This window comes from Elephantulus edwardii, unplaced genomic scaffold, assembly GCF_000299155.1.
Source record: "Elephantulus edwardii isolate Elephantulus edwardi_28Jun2011 unplaced genomic scaffold, EleEdw1.0 scaffold00046, whole genome shotgun sequence".
NCBI lineage: Eukaryota > Metazoa > Chordata > Mammalia > Macroscelidea > Macroscelididae > Elephantulus > Elephantulus edwardii.
Genome location: NW_006399796.1, coordinates 752,936 through 775,600, shown reverse-complemented (window position 1 = coordinate 775,600; position 22,665 = coordinate 752,936). Strand labels below are relative to the sequence as shown.

The following is a 22,665-nucleotide window of genomic DNA, read 5'->3' as shown; positions in this document are numbered from 1 at the left end:
ACAGGATGCATCCCTGGCGTACACCCTTCCCTGTTTTGAACCATGCAGTGTTACCCTGCTCTGTTCTGACTACTGCCTCTTGGTCCAAGTATAGGTTTCGCATTAGCACAATTAAATGAATTCCTGTATAGATGAAATTTATCACGCAGTTTCTCATTTTCCCCCAAATAACACAGCCTTATTTCCCTTTAAAAGGCCCCAATTATGACCGTTATGGGTTTTTATACTCACAGAAATCATTCCTAAAAAGATGAGCACTTAACTCTTCACTTTCATAAGTTGTTGTTAGGTGCAATCAAATTAACTATGACATCTGAAACCAACAGATCTGAACTTTGCCCTATTTATTCTGTGCCACCCTTATGATCTCTGTCATGATCAAGTCCACTGTGGCAGTCATTGTGGCAATAACTTTGGCAGCCCATCTAGTTGAAAGTCTTTCTTTTGCTGACCCTTTATCTTTTCCAGCATTGATGACTCTAGCCAAGGACTGGATCCTCCTGTAAATATACCCAAAGTAAGTTGAGATAAAATTTTACCATCTTTGCCCTTAAGAACACTCTGGTTGAACTACCTTCAAGACAGGTTTGCCCATACGGTTGGAATATTTGAAGAATATATAATCAAGAGTCTGGATTAACAGAAAGTTCAAGAGCATCAATTCTTCTGTCATCCTTCATCCATAGATAAACCCAAATATTTTAGTTCTTTCAAACTGTCTAATAGAATCTAATTTGACTACTGAGACAATTTTCTAAACTCTGGCAGTCAGAATTACAAAGTATTTCTACTCCATTCTCAGAATGGTTCCAAATACCAAGTAATAAAATTATTGCTTTTATTTTAGTAACTTTATAATAATTATAAAAGATAGTACTATATTGTTAACCTTTTTAGATTAAGTCTTAGTGCAAATCTAAATATTTAAATGAGTTAATGGTGGACATTTCAATGACTTACTAAGCTCTTCAACCACATCTCGAATCATGGCCTTAAAGAGCTTTCTGTATAGTTAGGTGGGCACAATGAAAAGTCAGTCTGAAAAATCACTGATTTCTTACCATAAAATGAAATGGACAACTTATTTGTTATAAAATCAGTGTACTGAATTCCAAAAATATGTTTTGAACAGTGCTTTATTACCTGTGGCTGGGTTAATGCTGGCAGCAATATGAAAGTGGCAAAGTGCATTGGCATGCAATGGAGTGTTCCTGTGGACATGATGTGGATCTTGCTGATGTGGCAAGTATCCAGTATGTGCTACAAGTGCAAGTGATTTCCTTCGGCCTCTACGAAAATGTCTCAGATTAACCTGTATGAGGAAAAAGTAAAGTTACTGCCTATATTGTAACAGATCATATACAGATATAAAAAGATATATAGATAGACAGATATAGAGATGGATTTGGAAATAGATATAGCTATAGATAGATATATATAGATTACATAATGACTGTCAGATACTACTTATACCCGAGTATTTTACTGCAAAAACAATAAGGTAATAAAATAGTCTGCCTCTCTTTTAGTCTTCAAATTCTTTGCAATTAAATTTTATTTATTATCGTGAATTTCCTTAATGTAAAAATGGAGGGGGAAAAGTTTACAATAGTGAGCTGTGGAAATGATGGCTGTGTATACAGTTTTCACGGGTTAATCCCATTAATCATGAAGCACTGAAGAATACAAACATAAAATCTAAAATAAATAAAATATAAAATAAAATACAAATAAAATAAACACAAACCATTTTTCATCATTTACAAAACATTTTATATGGATCATCTCATTTGATCTGATGAGATAGGTTGTACAAGTATTCTCATCTTTCTTATGAGAAAATAGTTTATACAGACCCACAGATCTTCTATCATAAGGCAGAATAAAAGTAGAAAATGCTTTCATTTTTAAAAAATATGAGACTTTAACAAAGTTTACAGAGAAGTTGGATTTTCATTCATTCACTTTTATACATTTTCCTCCTTATCCTCACCCTAGTGCACTTAAAAAAAAAAAGCATTCATTGTTACATAATTTCCCCCCATCCTCAGTCCACTTTGCTAGGTGCTTCTTATTCTGGACTGCTGTCATACAGATAATGCCTAATCATATATTCCTTTTAAACTGTTCTTGCCTTCATCTGTTCCAAAGCAGGGTTAATTTATTCTCTCTTTTCTTAATTTCTCCCCAACCCTCATGTCAGTACTGTTTTATAACAGTGGTATTATGCACCACTATATTGGTTCTTTTGTGGCCGAGATATTTCACTTAGCATAATGCCCTCCAGAGTCACCTATGTTGTGTAATATGAGTCCCTTGTTTTTCAGTGCTGCATAGTATTCTATTGTGCAAATATATCATAGTTTTTCTATCCATTCATTTGTTTATGGCACTTTGGTTGCTTCCATCTCTCTTGCATCTCTTTTCTATTGTGATTAGCACAGCAATAAACATGGGTGTACATGGTTCCATTTGGGTGGAGCTCCAGGTTCTTTAGATTATATTCCTTCTAGTGGAACTTCTGGGTCAAATGGCTTTTCTATTTCCAACTTTTTGAGGAAGTGTCAGATCACCTCCCATAGTAGTTGCACCATTTTACACTCTCTCAAGCAGTGAATAAGGGTTCTGATCTTTCCACAATCTCACCAGCATTTGTTGTTTGCTTCTATGTTAAACTTTGCTATTGTTACTGAGGTGAAATGAGATCTCATAGTTGGTTTGATTTTCATCCCTCTAATAGCTAGGGATTTTAAACATTTAAAAATTTGTTCATGTGTCTGAATAGTCTAGTGGTAAGGAGTTGTGCTGCTAACTCAAAGGCATGTAGTTTGAATCCACCAGATCCTCTATTAGAGAAAGGTGGCCACTATCCTTTTGAGCAATTTATAGCATCTAGAAACCTGTTGAAGAGTCTGCTGCTATGAGTTGGTTCTGATTCAAAAGCACATAAAACAACAATAACAATATTAGTATAAAAAAACCATTCCATTAGTTGCCAAGTGTCATACAATATATATATATTGTATATATATTCTTGTATATATCCATATACAAGAAGAGGAATCTTTGTTACTATTCTATCTTCAACTGGTTTCATAATGAATAGGCAGTTTTGTTTCTTACACAAAATCTAAGTTTATCTTTTTTATTTTTTTAAAACCTGAAAAACTCCTGAAAGTTGTTTTCTAAAGATGTTTATTCTTCACAATTACCTAAGTACCTATATGTTCTTGTATATTGAATAGAACAACTGTTACTTTAAAAACTATGTATAAAGGGTTTTAAAATTTAAAGGAAACAACACAGAGCAAACACACTCACTTCTAAAGCGTTCTGAACCCGTTCTTTACTAGAAGTATTCCTCTTGAAGTTATTTGTTAAATTAATGGGTTCAGTCCAATGGCTGCAATCACCTCCATACAGCAAGCAATCATTTGGCAAAAATGTCTCTACCCAAAGACGGCATACATTATCTTTACAGCAAGTCAACAATACATTACATACAGATGCCCTAAAGAAAAGAAGAATATTTATTTTAGAGGTAAAAATACATATTTCGCATAATAGTAGACATTCTGTAATTTTTCAGTGTTTCTAATAATAATGCCTAGAAACTGAAGTTATCAAAGAATATGGTCAACACACAAATATTTATTAATGTATTAGTCAGAATCATTGTAACTAAGGGGATGTTTGATTCTATTACAGCAATTTATTTCTTTACTATTTAAACTTTAGTAGGTCCTGTTTCAAGAATCCAACCTTTTTTTAATATCAAAAGATTAAACTTTAGTAGGTCCTGTTTCAAGAATCCAACCTTTTTTTAATATCAAAAGAATAAGATTAAAATCAAGCCAAATAACCCTTCAGATAATGAACATGAGGGGGAAAAAATCCCATAAAACTTTCTACTTTTGTATTCATATAGTCGCCAAGTTGATTCCAAAACAGAGGGACCTTAGAGTAAAACTGCCCTGTAGAGTTCTCAAGGCTGTCATCTTTCTTATTATTTTTATACATTATTATGATTTGATAAACGTTCACAGACTAAATTTGTTTTCCACTCAACAATTCATATACATTGTTTCATGACATTGATTACAATCCCCAAAATGTAGCAGCACCCTTCCTACACCATCTTTTGTTCTCTATTTTCCTTTATCCTTTTGTCTAAAGAGGAGAAAATTGGGCACAGGGGGTGTCTCTTTGAAAGGGCCAGAAGGAGTAAGAATAGCACAGGCTCTTATGGTCCCAGAGCAGAATGCAAGTAAAGAGCCTGTAGACCAGCCTTGCGGTGCTTTTAGAGCCACACCAGCAGCAGGAGGTTCATTATTTATTGCTGACTCACAGAGTCAAAATTATGGTACCAACAATAGGGCAGGAAAGTACAAGTCCAGGCTTTACTTGAGCAAATTCTGTTCTTCTGATCTCTAATAGTTGAATGTTCTAAGGAGTAAGTACCTCTCCAGGGCTACTGTTCATCTTAAAAGCCTATCTATTATGTGGCTGAAAGTTGAGTAATGGAGAGGAGTTCTTTACAGGCATGGAGTGTGACTAAATGCCATAGTCTCAGAGGTTCTACTTATCTCTACCAGATCAGCAAGCATGGTCATTTTCAATATTTAGAGTGTTGTTCTATGTTTTACCCCCACTCCATCTAGGACCTCCTATTGTATTTCCTTTCAGAAAGGTTAGTAGTGATACTTTGTTACTATCTAGTTCTTCTGGTCACAGGTTCAAGTAGGCTGAGGTTCAAATGGCCCATTAGTCCTTTGGACTATCTGTTTCCATATGCCTTTGTCTTTTTTCTTCATTCTTATTTGTTTTACAGTTCCACCTTTTAAGAAGTGAGTCACTACTCACAAAAGTAGAAGATAAAATATTTGTCTTTCAAAACTGTATGCAAACTGATTTAGCTGTATCTTGATACCATGGTTCTAAAGACTGGAATCTTTACAGAATAAAACTGTGGCATCTTTCTCCTAAGGAACCACTAGTAGGCTCAAACTTCTGACATTTGGGTAAGCAGCTCAGCTCTTAACCACTGGGCGGATGACTATTTTAATTCTTTTCTAATGCTTTTATTTATACTTTGTACTGTAATACTTGCAGGGAGCTCTGGTGGCCTAGTGGCAAGAAGTTGTGCTGCAATCTCAAAGGCATGCAGTTTGAGGCCACCAGCTGCCACATGGGAGAAGGTGGGCAATACCCTCCTGGGTGATTAACTGCCTCTGAAAACCTGCTGGATGGTCAACTATGGGTCAGTTCTGACTCAACGGTACACAACACAAAATAAAGCAGTACTTAAGGATGCTACGGGCAGAATATTGAATGATCCAGAAAATATCAAAATAAAACGGAAGGAGTACTCAGAGTCAGTATACCAAAAAAAGACTAGATGACAATGAAGAGTCTAATGAAACTACATATGAACAGGAGACAATGGTGATGAAAGAGGAAATTCAAGCTGCTCTGAAGGAACTGACAAAAAAACAAAGCTTCTAAAATTGATGGAATATCAAGTGACATAGTATAACAAACAGATGCTGCCCTGGATGTGTTCATTAGGTTATGGCTAACTTACTGGAAAAGATCAATATTCATTCCTATACTAAAAAAAGGTGATTCAACCGAGTGTGGAAATTATCTTAACAATATCACGAATATCACATGCAAGCAAAATTCTGCTGAAAAATGTCCAAAAACAATTGGAACAGTACATCAACAGAGAACTATCAGAAATAAAAGCTGGGTTTACAAGAGGCTGTGGCACTAGGGACACCAAATGTCAGATGAATCTGGGCTGAGAACACAGAATACCAGAAGAATATCTGTGTTTCATTGATTATGCAAAGGCATTTGACTGTGTGGATCACAGAAAACAGTGACTAAATTTGAGAACAACAAAAATTCCAGAACACCAGATTGTGCTTATTCATAACCTAAAGCAATTAGGCAGCAATCATCAGAACAAAACAAGGAAACACTGCATGGTTCAAAGTTGGGAAAAGAGTACATCAGGGATTTGTCTTGTCTCCATACCTTTTCAATCTATGTGAGGAACAGATCATTCAGAAGACTGGGCTTTATAAAGGAGTGTAATGGAGGAAGACTCATCAATAACTTGTGTTATGCAAATGACATAACCTTGCTTGCTGAAAATGAGGGGGCCTGAAGTGTTTGCTACAGAAGGTCAAAACTACAGTTTCAATATGGATTGAAGGTCAATATCAAGAAGATAAAGTTTCTTACTACTGGTCCAACTGGCAGCACCATGACAGATGGAGAGGAGACTGAGACTGTTAACAATTTCAGCTTACTTGGTTCCCTAATCAACACTCTTGACACCAGCACTCAGGAAATCCAAAGACAAATTGCACTGGGAAATGTGCTGTCAGAGATCTCTCCAGAGTGCTAAGGAGCTAAGGTATCTGGAGGCTAAGGTGCGCTTGATCCAGGCGATGGTTTCTGCAATTATTTGTTATGCATCAGAGAGCTGCACAATAACTAAGGATGACAGAAGAAGAATGATGCCTCTATGTTCTGGTACTGGAGAAGAGTGTTGCACATTCCATGAACTGCCAAGACAACAAACAGGCATGTCCTTGAGAGGGTGAAACCAAGTTTCTCCTTAGAGGTAAGGATCCTGAAGCTTCATCTCATATACTTTGAGTATTTGGGAGCTCAATAGGTAAAGACCTTGAATGAGATGGATTGACAAAGTAACTGGGGTAATGGGGGTAGGTGTGTTGGAGACAGTGCAACTGGGTCAGGATAGGGAGGGGTTAAGAGGTGTTGTGCATAGGGTCACTATTAGTCACAGGCAACTTGACATCACATAACAACAACTATAAAGGCACATGGTCACTAAGAAACTATGTTGTTTTGTCATGTACTGTCAAGTTGGCATTGACACATAGTTGATTCTCCTGTAGGTTTTCAGAGATAGTAAATCCAAAAGGAGTTGGTGACCCTCTCTCCATATCCTTAAGTAGAGAAGGGTACATACATTTTCCTTTTGTTCACTTTTCTTTCTCTCTATCTCCTTTTCTGTTTTTGCTTCCCGTTCCTTTACTTAACCGTGTTTTCCCCTCCACCCTATCTACTTGTTTCCTCTCTTTCCTTTTCTTTCTATTATTCCTCTAACACTGTCCTAGCCTTGCTTCTTCTCTAGTACACTCATATACACAAGTAGTAGCAATGATCTTAAAAATAAATTAAGTAGAAAAAGAAAGGAAATACAGCAAAGAAAATGAGTACGAAAAGTGCAAGCAAGGTCTACGGCATCAATTAGTAATTGTAGACTAAATAGGCTTATAAAAGACATAAGAAGGTAGATGACTAACACTGCAATCACTGTAACTTTAAAAATAAAAAAATACTGAGTGAACATTTACAGAACAAATTTAAATATTTAAACACATTTTGTTTTAAAACATTAATCTCTACAGTATAATAAACCTCTTCTCAGTTCCTCCCTTTAATCTTTACTTCCATTAATCCTTCTCTTTCATCCTTTCTTGTCTCTGGGAATTACTCTTGGTTATTGCTATCCTTTTAATCTTGTATGACTGATTGTTCTAAGGCCTGAGTACCTCTTTGATGTTACTGTTCTTATTGCTCTGATTATGCATCTCTAATGCCCTACTTTTAAGCAGCTACTTCAGCTTTCTCTCACACTGCAGAGACTGAGTGCAGCAGGTTAGAAGTAGATAATTGCCCTCTTTCAAAAGCCACAATACTTCATAAGCCAGTCTTTTTCATAATCCAGTAGCTAGAATATCTAGGGATGAAAACACTTAAGATATACTAATAGAAATCATGCAAACCTCAGATATTTCTAAAATATTCAATTTGCAAATGACTTTCTTCTTTAAAAAAAGGCTCACAGCATGTGACAGCAACTACCTTTACTGAGGTCATTCATAACTTTCAAAAGGAAATTTAACATATGCCAAAATATATCCTACTCAAAACAGGCAGACACACATATAAGCACTGGTTTTAGAATTAGAAGTATCAGAGTAATAGTTCTTAAAGTGAAGAAAGGTGAAGGTGCTTTTACTTCAAAGATTGTCTGAATCACTTTCTCTTAGTCTAAACACTTTAACACATTCTTCTAAGATGTTACTATTTCCACAGTATGAACTGTTCCTATGCTTTGTTGGAGTGGAGGCTGAGGTAGAACAGAAAACAGACTGGCACCAGAAAACAGATTTTGACATCTAAGTTATTTTCTGCTGGCTCAAAAGAGCAAAAACAAACGAAAATTATGCAAGTACACTTCTCAGGTCAATCTAGAATGTTTCAGGAGACAAAATTCCTGAAACAATGCAAAGAAAGAAAAATTCTATTTTGTTTACAAGACACAGCTAAATTGAAGATGATCAGAAGGAATAAAAATAAATTTTTGCCTCTATTGAGGTTAGGGAAAATTTTTTGTAACTTACTTGAATACAGATAAAAATTCAATATGCTATTAAGTCAAGGAATACAGGAAAGAAACAAAGCACAAAATTCTGTACAGGCTTTTGTGGATATACATGTGTATTCACATGGATGTACATGATCAGTCAGTCCTTAGAGAAAGACACATGCTTGGAAGGGTGGAGGGGCAGCACAGGAGAGGAAGATTCCAGATGAGATGGACTGACACCGTAACTGGGGTAAGGTGAGTGGGTGTGCCAGAGTCAGTGAGACTGGCTCAGGATAGGGTAGGCTTCAGAGCTATTGTATATAGGGATGCTATGAGTCCCAAGTGATTCGATGGCATATAACTACAACAACATCTGTTGAAAACGATTACCTACTTTAGGACACGATAATGCAAAATATTGACCCTTCCCTTTTCTTCAAAGATATTAAATACTGTCAAATAAATGTTTTGGGCTTATGTTACATCTTCTCAATAAAGTTGTTAAAAAAGAGAGAAATCAAGATAAGACAGACACACACTAGAAATCACAAGATGAGATAGTGAAATTTTAAAAAGTCCATTCAATCTGCAACTTGAAAAGTGCAAAGAATTAGATGGGGAGAAAAACACACAAAAAAATGATGTCGCTGCTGATGCGGGATGCTCTGGTGGAGCAGTTAGTATGCAAGGAGTTGCACTGCTAACCCACAGGTAGTATCCCTTTGTCTGAATCCACCAGCAGCTCCAAGAAAGAAAGATGCACAATCTCCTCATGTGCTAATTACAGACTCCAAAAATCAACAGTAGAGTCAGCGATGTTGTTGTTTGTAGGTGCTGGTGAGTTAAGTACAACTCATAGTATCCCTATGAACAACAGATCTGAATCCTGTCCTACCTCTGTACCATAGTCGTTGACTGCCGTCGAGTTGAGCACGACACACAGAAACCCTATGAATAGACCTGAACCGTTCTGTAACTATGGTCATTTTGCCAAGTTCAGAGAGTTTCCAGAGGCATGTTATTTAGGAAGTGGATGCCACTACTGCTTCCAAAGCTGTCTTAATCTGGGAGCTCCTCCAAACACTGTCCAACACGGGTCGTTTCCAATTCAATGGCAAAGAGTTATCTGAGCTTAAACTAATTTTATAAGGTTCTTGTCTCAAGAGGTGATTATTACTGACTGATGGCTGGAGGCCTGTGGCCAGGAAGTTAGCTATCTTGTATCATTCAAATTTTCACAGTGTCAGAAGCCACAGCTATGGACTTAAAAAAAAACAAAAAACCCCCCAAAACCCAAATCCAGTCAAAATCACAATGATGACTAATCCACTCACCGAGGCATGTATTTGCTTGTCTTACGCCAGGAAAATCCATTTACAGCTCGAGGGTGGGCGAGATACACAAATGAAAAGTCAATTTCTCCGTGGGATTGATTTTCTGAACTTCCATCTGGAGAGGTAACACCTGTCCGCCAATTTTCAACATTATACCATACTTTTAAAAGGCAGTCATCCTAAGGGGGAAAAAACCAGAAATGCATCATAAAAAACAGTAAAGGGAATAAAATTCAAGTCAAAGCCAAAACACAGTTTAAGCCAAAAAGCAGAAGAAGTAAGATTCCTCCAATCCCAACTCATAGAAATTTAGGAATGGGAGGAGGAACAGGATAATTTAAAAGTAATTTAATTCTGATTTCAAAACATCAGCAACCTTATGGGACAGTCTATTTTGTCCTATAGGTTCTCATTTATTCAGAATCAACTTGATGGCAATGAAGTTGGGCCTTTTGAAAGCAGATCACTAGGTCCTTCTTCTGGAGCTCTTTAAGTTGGGCTTGAACAAACAACTATTAGCTTAGTGGAAGTTGATTACTTAAGCATTTGCATTACTCAGGATTCCTAGTTAAATTAGATTACATAAAATATTTTAAGTAAAATAAAATTTGCACCTTTTAATTTAAGAAATACAGAAAAATGAGGGAGACAAAACTCTCTTAGTTGCTGTTCTTTAGCAAGAACTGAATTTCCATCTGTAAAGTCAATCAAAACCACTTTACTTATTTCTTACTAAAAATGTCCCTGATAGTTTAGAAGACCCCATACCATTTACTTTTCAAGGGTTTAAGCCATGAGAACAATAATTTCAAACTATTAGAGGTTGAAGTGCTCTGTATACCATTAAAAAAAAAACAACTTAAAGAAGTTAATTGTTCTGAAAACAAATAATAACAAAGTACTCGTACTAAATTCATATAAATGTCCATCTAAAAATTCTGTACTATTATTTTAAATATGCCTTAATCAACCACAGCTGTCAGCTTAAAAATAATATAAATAATACCTTTTATTGGCTGTTTAGTAGATTCAAGAAACTAAACCAGTAACTTTAATTCTATGATTTAATAATCTATGAGCAATGGTGGCCTAATTGTAAGAAGCTGTGCTGTAAACCCAAAGACATATAATTCCAATTCACCAGCTGCTTCTCAGAAGGATGGGTAATCTTCTCCCTTTTGATTCAATGTCTCTGAAAACTCACTGGAGGGTCAGGTATGCTGGTTCCAACTGGACAGCACACAACAACAACATGATATAGGTAATTATTGTAATGTTACACATGAAAAACCACAGACCAAATAAGGTAAATAATTTTATCAAATATATCTATGGGAAGGCTGGAGGGTCCATGAAGGAGAGGAAGACCCGCAACTACGTAGACTGACATAGTGAATGCTGCAATAGGCTCTCCTGAACGTCAGGAAATGAGGATGGTGCAGGACAGAACACAGTTCACAGGGTCGCCATGAGTGTACTCAACTCAACGGCACCTAACAACAACAACATACGCTCTATGCAAGTTCAATTACAAAATACTGTGTTTTAACATAATTAACTAATTTTGCTATTATAAGACTCTTAATAGAAAAGAGAATTTCAATAAAGGAATAAAGCCAGCTAATATTTTTGAAGTTTCAAAATATAAATGAATATGTATGTTTCATAAAAACATTAATACAAATGAAATAAATATGTATAGTTCATAAACATACAATTTAGTAGCAGTAGTTTTATAATTTACCTTCCCAGCAGTGGCAAAAAATTCTCCATCTGGTGAAAACTTCATTAAATGTACTTGGGAAGCAGTTCTGTAAATAGATAAAAAGAACTTAAATGAGAAAAAGCAGTATTATTTCACTAAATTATACTTCAGCAGTTTTCTTTAAACAGAATATTTTGTGATAATACAACTTCTGCACTCTTTTCTATGTTTATTTCACTAAGAAAAAGTTATTAAGTGCTGTCGAGTTGTGGATGACTCATAGCGGACCCTATGAACAAAAGACCTGAACACTTGTATAACCTAGGTTGTTTCTCCATGTTCCTAGAGTTTCCAGAGGCAAGCCATTTCGGTAGTGCATGCCACTCCTGCTTCCAAGCTTGTTTAAATCAGGAAGCTCCACCAAACACCGTCCACCATGTGTAACCATTATCTCATTTGGCACATTAGTGTCACAGTGTTTAGCATCACAGCAACCACGAGTTACTTCTGTACAGCAATGCACACAGACCAGTGCTATACCACTTAGAACAATGTTTGACAGAAACCAATTTAAACCAGGCCAGAGGGCCGGAGATTATAATCACTCACCTTTGGCTTGGTTGCATAATTTTCTATCCAGAGCTCTCTTTCTCTAGAGCTCTCTCTAGGATACATTTTAATGATAAAAGCATTTTTTGTTTAAAGATCCATAAAATCCACTTCAAAAATTTTTAAAGCTTAAGTTATCTTAGATTCTTTTTAAAATATTATTTTTTCATCATTGAGCATTTTCTTCCCACATATCCCCCAACCCACTTCACAATGCATCCTTGTTCCAGAGTGTTGTCATACAATTAATGCCTAATCAATCATATATTCCTTTCGGGCTGATCTTCAGGGCCCTCATCCGATACAATGCAGTGTTCATTATCTGTCCACCTTTCCCCCATTTTCTGCCCAAGCCCCACATGTCTGTCTTATTTTATAGCAGTAGTTATACAGTGCCTGTCCTTTGGTGACCAAGATATTTTACTCAGAATAATGTTGTTTAGGATCCTCTATGTTGTATAAAGTTTTACAAGTTCATGTTTTTCAATGCTGTGTAATATTCCATTATGTAAATGTACTATAGTTTTTCTATCCATTCATTTGTTGAGGGCCATTTGGGTTCCTTTCATCTCTTTGCTAATATGAATAATGCAGCAATAAACATGGTGTGCATACATCTATTTGAGTTGTAGCTCTGGTTTCTTTAGGGTGTATTCCCAGTAGTGGAATTGTTGGGTCAAATAGTACTTCTATTTTAAACTATTTGAGAATGTGCCAGATCGCTTTCTATAGAGGAATATACATTCCCACCAACAATGAGCAAGAGTTCCACTCTCTCTACAACCCCACCCACAAACTGATACAGACTGAAATAGAATACTTGAATAGACCCATTACAAAAGAAGAAATTGAACAGGTCATAAAACAACTTCCAACAACAACAAAAAAGCCCTGGACCAAGTGGTCTTACTAGTGAATTTTATTAAATATTCAGAGAAGAGCTGTGACCAATTCTACATAAAGTATTTCAGAAAACAGAAAAAGATGCAGTACTCCCAGGCTCATTTTATGAAGTGCACATATATATCCCTGATACCAAAGTAAGGTAAACACAGCACTGAACAGAAAACTATTGGCCAATATCTCTCATGAACATAGATGCAAATATCCTTAATAAAATCTTGGCCAATAGTATCCAACAGTACATAAAAAGGAAATAATTTGACCAAGTGGGATTCATAACATGTTTGTAAAGATGATAATTCACCACATAAACAAAACAAAGAACCACCACCACAAGATCCTTAGAATCCTAGAGAAAGAATTGTTTAAGAAAAAAAAATCTGATTTTTCTAAGAGTTCTAGATTATTACGTTCAAACATATATTTTAAAATAAGCCAGCAATTAAAAAAAAATTCTCCCTTTCCTAACTTAAAAGACTTTATGTGGGTGAAGAGTAGCTTTAGCTTCACATAATAATAGGTGCCTTTTTCTCAAAGAGGATTTGATTCCCATTCCTTCAAAGAAAACACAGATAAGGAAACTAAGAAAATAGTATCATTTACAATGTTGTTGTTGTTAAGTACGGTAGAGTTGATTACAATTCATATTCAATACTCTTCTCCACCAGAGCATCCTCAGCTTGTTGTTAGGTGCCACTGAGTCAGTATAACCCGTAGCAACCCTATCACAACAGATCTGAGTCCGATCCTTTCCTTTACCATCCTCAATATCTGACATACTTGAGCCTGTTGCTGCAGTCACTTTGTCAATTCACATCACGGAGAGTCTTCCTCCTTTCACTGACCCACCACTTTTCCAAATATGATGCCTCTTGCCAAGGAATAACCTCTCCCAGCAACAAACCCAAAGTATGTGAGACAAAGCTTTGTCATCTTTGCCTTCAGAGAGCACTCTGGCTGCACTTTACCTAAGACATATCTGTTCTTTTGTAATCAATGGGACATTCAGTATTCTTTTCCAACACCACAGCTCAAAGGTATCAATTTTTCTTCTGCCATTCACTGTCCAACTTTCAGATTTATTGCTAATGATCAGAAAAATGATGGCTTGAAACAGGCACAGAAGTCTTCAAACTGACACCACTGCTCCTCAGTTCTTGACTGCAGACTTTCCTAATGCAATACATCTCCTGATCTCTTGATTACTGTATTGTGGATACAAGTAAGGTGAAGGTGTTGACAATTTCTCTATCTACTATGATAATGCCTATTGGTCCAGTGGTAAGAATTTTTGTGTTGTGTTTTTTGTTTTGTTTCTTTACACTGAGACGCAGTCTATATTGAAGGCCGTAATCTTTGATCTTCTGCAGTAAATGCTTCAGATTCTCATTCTTAATAAAGTTGTGTTATCTGCATAATACAGGTGATTGATGAGTCTTCCTCTAATCCTGATGCCACCTACTTCTTCACCAAGTCCAGCATCTCAAATAATTTGCTCAGCATAATGACTGAATAAAGAGAAGATGCAACCATGACACATATCTCTCTCTTACTTTTAAATTATGCTGTGATAAATCAGCAGTGATAGCCATGGTGACAGTCTCTTCTAAGCCCAGACTGAACTAGCAGTTCAGTGTTTATGTACTGTTCTAGTCATTTTGGGATGATTTTCAGCAATATTTGGCTTGCATGTGGTATTATTTTGTTTAATAATTTCCTCATCCTTTTGAATCAACTTTCTTAAGAACGAGACTAAATAATGATCTCTTCTAGTCAGTTGGTCAAGCAGCTATCCTCTAAATTTCCTGGCACACACTGGTGAGCATGTCCAGGGATGCATCTGTTAGATGAAACATGCCAACTGGCAGCCTATCGATTCCTGGGGCCTTGTTTTTTGCCAATGCCTTCAGTGTAACTTGAACTTCTCCCTTCAGTACCATTAGCTTTTGGCTTGTATGTATGTTACTTCCTGAAACATGGCTTTTGGTATAGTGACTCTGTGTATTGCCTTCATTTTCTTTTAAATCTTCCTGAACCATTTAAGATTTTGCCTATGGTATCTCTTAGTACTGCAACTTGAGATTTAAAATTGGGTTTTGGTCATTTTAAGTTGAGAAATATTTTAATCTAATATATGGAGTTTCATTGAATAGAAATTGCATACATTTTCCTCCAAAATTTATTCTGGAGACAAGTATGAAATAAACTCTAACTTCATTTCTCTCTCCAGTAATGAAACAGGTAGTTTTCCTTTTAATATAAAGGGCCAGCTCTCCTATTGAATAAATAACCGTTTTTTCTTTCACAAAAGGTCAAATACTACATAATGAAGTAAGTTATGAAATAGGGCTGAGATGCGGGTTAGGGGAAAACTAAGAAATGAGGAGATAAATAATGAACACTGCATTTAAATAGATGAGGGAAAGAACTGTCTAAAAGAAATATTAGGTATTATTTGCATGACAATAGTCCAGAAAAAGAAGTCTGTGATTGTTTCTAATTCTGAACTCTAATCTGTTCGTTATTTTATCAACATATTCATTGAACACCTGTAACTTCAGAATTCATTTTGCTCTGCGGTGTATCATTTTACCATCTTTCATAATCTTCTGATTTAACATTCTAAACGAACCTTAGAAATATACTCAATAACAAAAAAGTCCAGTGGATTTTAAAATTAAGTTTACAAGGATTTTTTAATTACAGATTGATAAAAGCCTCAAGGTATATATCAATTTGGGGAAAAGAGACTTCTGTACAATAGAAAGGCTTCATTCAAAAGTATAGAAGATGTCTTTGTTTCGTTTTGTATAACCCAACAAGTTTCTATTAATAATCTTCAAGCAAATCTCACACACGTTTTGTATTTTTCCTAAGTTACTTTAAATCACAATTCTCTGGCATATAAATGAGTAGAAACATGAAATGTGTAGAACTTGGGAAAGGCTGCAAAACATAACAGTGAAACCTCTGTATAAAAGAAAAAGAGTATTTGAAAATAAAACTAAGTATATTTTACATTAGTGTGGTTTTATACACACTAAAATACACTTATAATTAGATACCATTTCATACAATTGGCTTTTCATTTTATTATTCTTAATTAACTGCTTACTTGCAATGCCAGATACATATCCAGTCCCCCAAGTTAAGATCTGTCTGATCTGGATTTTCATCTTGATATGGCTTCTTAAAAGTCACGGTGGACCAAAGCTGCAAACAGCTAGAACCAGTTAAAAGACGGCTACCTAAAACAAAGCAAAACAAAAAAAACCCTCATTATTATTTGGGTAATAATTATACATATAGGTCAAATGCCCAAGAGTGCCATGTAATACTATAAATAAAATTAAAAAAATAATAGTTCGCAGGTAAAATGGGTTTATTTTCATTGTTCTCGAGATGTAGCTTGGGAAAAAAACTAGAGTTCTTAAGACTCTCTCAATCAACAAAAATAAGTATTATGTTTCAATGTGAAAAACTACTGTACCAAACCTCAGAAATCCTATGTAGCGGAGTTTTCTCTCTGACTTAAACAGAATTGTAATTTGCAGTTTAACTAAATGCATCTATCTGCAATAAAACTAATAAAGTATCAATATATTCCACAATAAAAAAAATCCTAGATTTGTATGTAAAATTTTACAAAAGCCCACAGGAAGAAGATATTATGTATACCTGTAATGAAGTTTGAAATGCCAGTTTGTCCTTAATGGAAAAAATAAACAACTGAGACAGACATTTCAGAAACAGAATCTAAGAAAACCAAAAGCATAAGGGCATGTGTGTGAGTTTATGTATTTCCCCCAGAATTCCTAATATGGTGTGATTAAGGAATAAGGTATATGTATACTAAGGCTAAAAGGAAAACCACAGAAAACACATTACAATTGTGAAGGATTCTGAAATTCATAGGCCTTTGAAATTCATATTATAGGTAGCTAGAATGGAATTTTTTTAAAGGTTAAAGTAAAATTTAAATTATAATTTAAATTTAAATTATACAATTTGATCTTTGCTTCAGAACAAAAGATCTCAACTGAGGAGTCAACAGATGAACCTGATAAGGCCTGCAGACCTCCCTCTCTTGAAAGTATAAGCAAAAGTTAAACACACAGAATAACTGCTTCTTTTGAGAGACAATCCATAGCTTTTATCATGTTCTCTAAGACTCCACTAAGCACTGAAAGTAATGAAAGAATTTTACTTTTACTTTTCCAAGAGGATAGTGTGTGGGGGGAGGGAGGGTTGGGAGGGGAGAAAATTGCAACAATGAATGAATGGAAATCCAAAGTCTCTGTAAATTTTCATTGAAACTAATAATAAATTTTTTTAAAAAATGAAAGGAAACCCCTAAAAAACCTTTTTTTTCTTTTAGAAAAAGAACTCTGGAGATTTGACAAATTAGGAAAAGCATAAAGAAAGGAATTCTAGATACTATTTATTCTATAATAATATGGATGGAGAATCATGAGTATCAGAAACAGTAAAGCAAAGAAGAATATGGAAATAATTTTTAAAACAGTAGAATGGCATGGCTTGGTAACAAGATAAAATCAGACAAACAGTGTAAGAAAGAAACAATCTGGGGGTGGGAGGAGAGTTAGTAATACATGTAGCATTCACTTCAGCAATTATGGAATATATACATTAATGTGTTTCTAGAAGGATCCCTTCCTACTTTAAAAAGCTTGTATCAGGAATGCATATACCTAAATCCCATGTAAACCTTATAGAGCCATATTTACTTGACCAAGTAGGACAACCTCCAAAGGACATTTTTTTATCTGTAAAAACTGTGATTTGTATAAAGCTGTTATAAAGACTAGTTCCAAAATGTGACTGTATCTAACACAAGGCAAGCAGTTATTAGGTGGAAACTCATATTTAAAAAAATGTTTTAAGTACTAACTGAGAGAATCCATTTTGAAGTAGTTACTATTCCATTGTTAAAATTTATTAACGGATACAAACTTTCTTGAGCATAAACTGAAGATAATTTAATAGAAAATATATAATAAATAATCTTAGGTTGAATAGAATAAAAGTATATGACATGGTATGTTGATTCAGAAACACAAATGAATTGGATAAATATAATGTGGCATGTCTGCACAATGTAATAATACTAAGCCATAAAGAAAAATGAACCTCTTTGACATTAGTAAACCCTGAAAACATTATGATGATTGAAATACATCAGACACAAGGGGACACATACTGCTATAATAGGTAAAATCAAAAAGAAAAAATTTATTTATTGTTTACCAAAGATTGAGAGGAGGGAGATAAATGGAGTTACTATTTTAAAAGTAGAGTTTTCTTTTTGTTAGATGTTATTAAATTTAGCTCACCTTACAAAAATCTAAAATAGTAGACTAGAATGCTGCATAGGGATATATGAAAAATGTTTGAGAATGGATAGTGATAATGGTAGTGTAACATGGTGAATTTGACTGCCACTGAGGATGCATGTATTTATATACATATATAAATATAGTTAAAATGGCAAATGTTTGGAGGTGTGTGTGCGCGCGTGTGTGTGTAAAACAACAATAAAACTTAAATAAAAAAGAAAAATCAATGGTTCCAAGCTGCTGTCAAGACAGTACTGGATAAAGATTTGTCAAGAAAAACATTATTTTGTAATATTATTCTATAAAAATGATTTTAGGAGAATTTAACATTAATATTATAACAAAAATGATTAGGATTAGAACAAAAATTTGAAATACTGCTATATAATTACTAAAATTCTATGTAGTTATTTCACTGATAAAGAAACAATATTCAACTAAACAATTTTTAAATTTTTTACACTTTCCATAATGCATATACATATTATCTTTGTGTTCTAGTTTTCTTATTTCCAGTACTCTAGTTACACTGCTCTCTTCTCTTATTTTATATTTTATTAATATTAAATGTTTATTGCAAACACTAATCCAATACTTCAATAGCTCACTTATGAATCGTATTTGCATAGGGTTCTACCATTTACAAATACTTTCACTTGAACATCTAGTCACTAAATAATCTTTGAAGTTGTTGTTGTTGTTGTTATGTGCCGTCGAGTCGCTTGTGGCTCATAGCGACCCTATGTACAACAGCCCTAAATCCTGCTCTATCCTGTGCTAATCTCACTGCCTCCGAGACACCCATCCCGATTACCCCAGTCACTGAATCAATCTACCTCATAGAGGGTCTCCCCCTTCTGCGCTGTCCCTCTCCAAGGATCTCTTCCTCCTTACAACACGTCCAAAGTATGTCAGACGAAGCCTCAGAATCCTTGCCTCCAAAGAGCAGCCTGGTTTAACCCTCTTCACGACGAATCTGTTTTTTGGCAGTCAAGCGTACATTCAATACTCTTCTCCAGCACCACAGCTCAAAGGCATCAATTCTCCTTCTATCCTCCTTAGTCACTGTCCAGCTCTCTGATGCATAACAAGTGATTGCAAAGAACACAGCCTGTATCAGACGCACCCTAGTCTCCAGAATGACAGCACTGCTCCTCAGTACCCTGGAGAGGTCCCTAACAGCAGACTTTCCCATTGCAATACGTTTTTTGATTTCCTGGCTACTGGTGCCAAGAGTGTTGACCGTAGAGCCAAGCAGACTGAAGTTGTTAACAATCTCAATCTCTTCACCAACCATCCTGATGTTGCCAACTGGTCCAGTGGTGAGGATCTTTGTCTTCTTGACATTGAGCCTCAATCCATATTGAAGGCTGCTGTCCTTGACCCTCTGCAGTAAGCATTTCAGGTCCTCCTCAGTTTCGGCAAGCAGGGTTGTGTCATCTGCATAACGCAGATTGTTTATAGATCTTCCACCAATCCTGACGCCACACTTCTCCTCATAGAGCCCAGCCTCTCAGATAATCTGTTCTGCATACAGTAGGTACTATTATTTTTTAAACTGTATTTTGAGTGAAAGTTTACAGAGTACATTTGGTTTTCATTCAACAATTTATATACATTTTATTTCATGGCACTGACTAAAATCCCCACAATGTAATAGCATCCTTCTCACCTCCTCCCTAGGTTCCTCATTTCCATTTGGTGTTCTTTACTCACTCTTTCAATGTTCTATGTTTTGGGCTAAATACACCCCTTTTGTTTTGATATGGCTTGTTGTACTGATGAGTACATTCCTCCTTGGTGTTACTTGTCACTGTTACTGTTAGGTGCTGTCAAGTAACCTGCAACTCAGTAACTCCAAGTACAATAACACAAACGTAATCCAGTCCTGTACCATCCTCACAACTGCTGTTTTGCTTGAACACATTGTTACAGCCACTTATGCCATTCTATCTCCTTGAGGATTACATAAACATATACAGAAGAAATATATTTCATTGGTTTTACTTCTCTATCGAGAACTCAGCCTGATACATATGTATCGATATAACTACTCAGATACCATTTATTATACTTTTTTTTCCAGAACAATAAATGTCATTGTTCTTGCTGTGTGCTGTCCAGTTGGAATCGTCTTATAGCTGACCCTCCAGCACCTCTTCACAGACTGTAAATCACACAGGAGGTGCCCATTTTTCTTCCACAGAGTAGTTGGCAGATTCAAACTGCCTGCCTTTGGCTTGGCAGCGCAACTTTTACTAGTAAACCACCAGGGCTCCCTATGTATGTAATAGTATCTACTTTCTTATCTTTTACTCTTTTGTACCTCTCAGTAACTTTGTCACTCATGTTATATTACCCTCTTCCTTATAGCATATTAACTTTCTCCTTAATCAAACTAATGTGTCTAGTCTTCAGTAGGTGATTTACTTTCCTTTATCTTCTCAGACATTGTCTTAATTTAGAATTTGCAACCTGTTATTAACCTGTTCATGATCATGTTGTAAGATGTCACTAAGTGGATTCCAATACATTGTGATCCCATAAACAACAGACTGTACCCTGCCTTATCCTTATGTCATGAACATATAACTAAATATGTGAATATGTAAGTGCCTAATGTATGCTCAACATACTATTACTGAGTTGATATAAAGTTAGAGTGACTCTCCACTGGGTTTCTGAGACTGTAAATCTTAATGAGAAGAGAATGCCCATCTTTCTCCTACAGAGCTGTTGGCAGATTTTAGTTAGCAGTGTAATAGGTTTAGCCATCATAGCTCCTTAATATTTTCTAGGTCCTATAAATAAACATTGAATAAATCTGCCTTTGTCTTATAAAAAATGAAAAAAATAAAGGATGATGAAACTTTATCCCAAAAATTTTGTGCATGCTGTTAGGAGGAGGCCAGCCCTCAGAAAAGGACATCAAGCTTAGAAAGGTGGAAGGTCAGCAAAAGAGAGGAAGGTCCTCAAGAGATGGATTGACACAGTGATTGTAACAATAGACTCAATATATCAGCAATGAGGAGGATGGCATAGGAGAGGATAAGATTCAAATCTGTTGTTCATTGGATAGTTATGAGTAGTGGTCACCTTGATAGCGTCTAACAACAGCAACATTTAATAGTCAATAAGCATCGAGTAGTATGTTAAAGACACGGAAAATGTTATTCCTTATTCATAATACTGCGAACATCTTCTCCAAAGGTCACATGGAAGGAAATTTCCCACCTTTCTTTCTTGGAGTGTGGCTGGTGGATTAGAAAAGCTGGAAAAGCACGGCTTTTGAGTCAGCAATACTATGCCCTATGGATAGCACAGCTCTGTGACTAGACTGCCTGTAGATACCAAGAACTTAAAATCCTTACTAAGACATATCTAACATTTTCTTTCTTAGTGCCTTTGCTCATTTTACTATTGTTAAAAAACAGTTCCAGAAAAAAATCTATGCCTGTGAGTTGCGATGTTGGAGATGAATACTGAATACTTCCAAAAGCACAAACAAATATATTTTGAAAGAGGTGCAGGCAGGGTGTTCCCTGGAGGCAGGAATACTAAAACTTGGCCTCATATGGCTTGCTGTAGAGGATCTAAGACTACAATCCTCAATATGGATTACATCTCAACATCAAGTAAACAAAAATCTTCACCAATGGAACAGACAACATTATGATAGAGAAAAGACAGAAATTGTAAATTACTTTGTCTTGCTTGGATCCACCGTCAACACCCATGGTAGCAGCAGCTCAAAAAATCAAGATATATTGCATTGTATCAGTCTATTTTCAGTGACCTCTCCAAAGTGCTGAAGAGCAATGGTATCAGTTTGAAGGCTAAGGTGCACCCGACCCAAACCATGATCTTTTCAATTACTTGCTATCTAGATTTTCAAATATAATTTGTTCTCAAAATTCTATATAATAAATTCATGTTGTTATTAAAAAAAACCACAGTTCCAAATAAATTTTGTCTCCCTGGATCCATGACCCTCTGCAATACATTTCTGTCACATCTTTCATTAAAAAAAAAAAAGGAATCTATTTCCTTCACCTTTTGACTATGAGCCAGCCATGTGACTTGCTTTCACTAATAAGTAGTTAGGAATAATTTATGAGACTTCCATGTCCAGGATTTATGAGGCCTTAGAACTTTTGCTTTCCCTTGCAGAATCCGGCTATGAAGCTAGAGAAGCTGCTTAAGAGCAGATCTGCTAGAAAAGAATCTCTATGAGGGAAACATCACACAGAGGGGAAAATAGCCTTCCAGAAGTTAGTCAGCAGCAAAGTTCCAGATGTATGAAGGAAGTGTTGCTTGGGTTATTTATGCCCAGACAAGTTA

General features: G+C 35.6%; 1 protein-coding gene across 1 annotated transcript in view; it reads right to left on the bottom strand.

Annotated features, from left to right (window-relative positions):
* The window catches only part of DMXL1 (Dmx-like 1), a 207,688-nt gene that overhangs the window by 145,773 nt on the left and 39,250 nt on the right, over positions 1-22,665 (bottom strand). The window contains exons 5-9 of the mRNA XM_006885987.1: positions 16,083-16,215; positions 11,495-11,561; positions 9,751-9,929; positions 3,322-3,511; positions 1,144-1,312 (exon numbers count right to left, since the gene is read on the bottom strand). Coding sequence (XP_006886049.1) covers positions 1,144-1,312; positions 3,322-3,511; positions 9,751-9,929; positions 11,495-11,561; positions 16,083-16,215 — 738 coding nt within the window. The remainder of the gene's footprint in view (positions 1-1,143; positions 1,313-3,321; positions 3,512-9,750; positions 9,930-11,494; positions 11,562-16,082; positions 16,216-22,665) is intronic.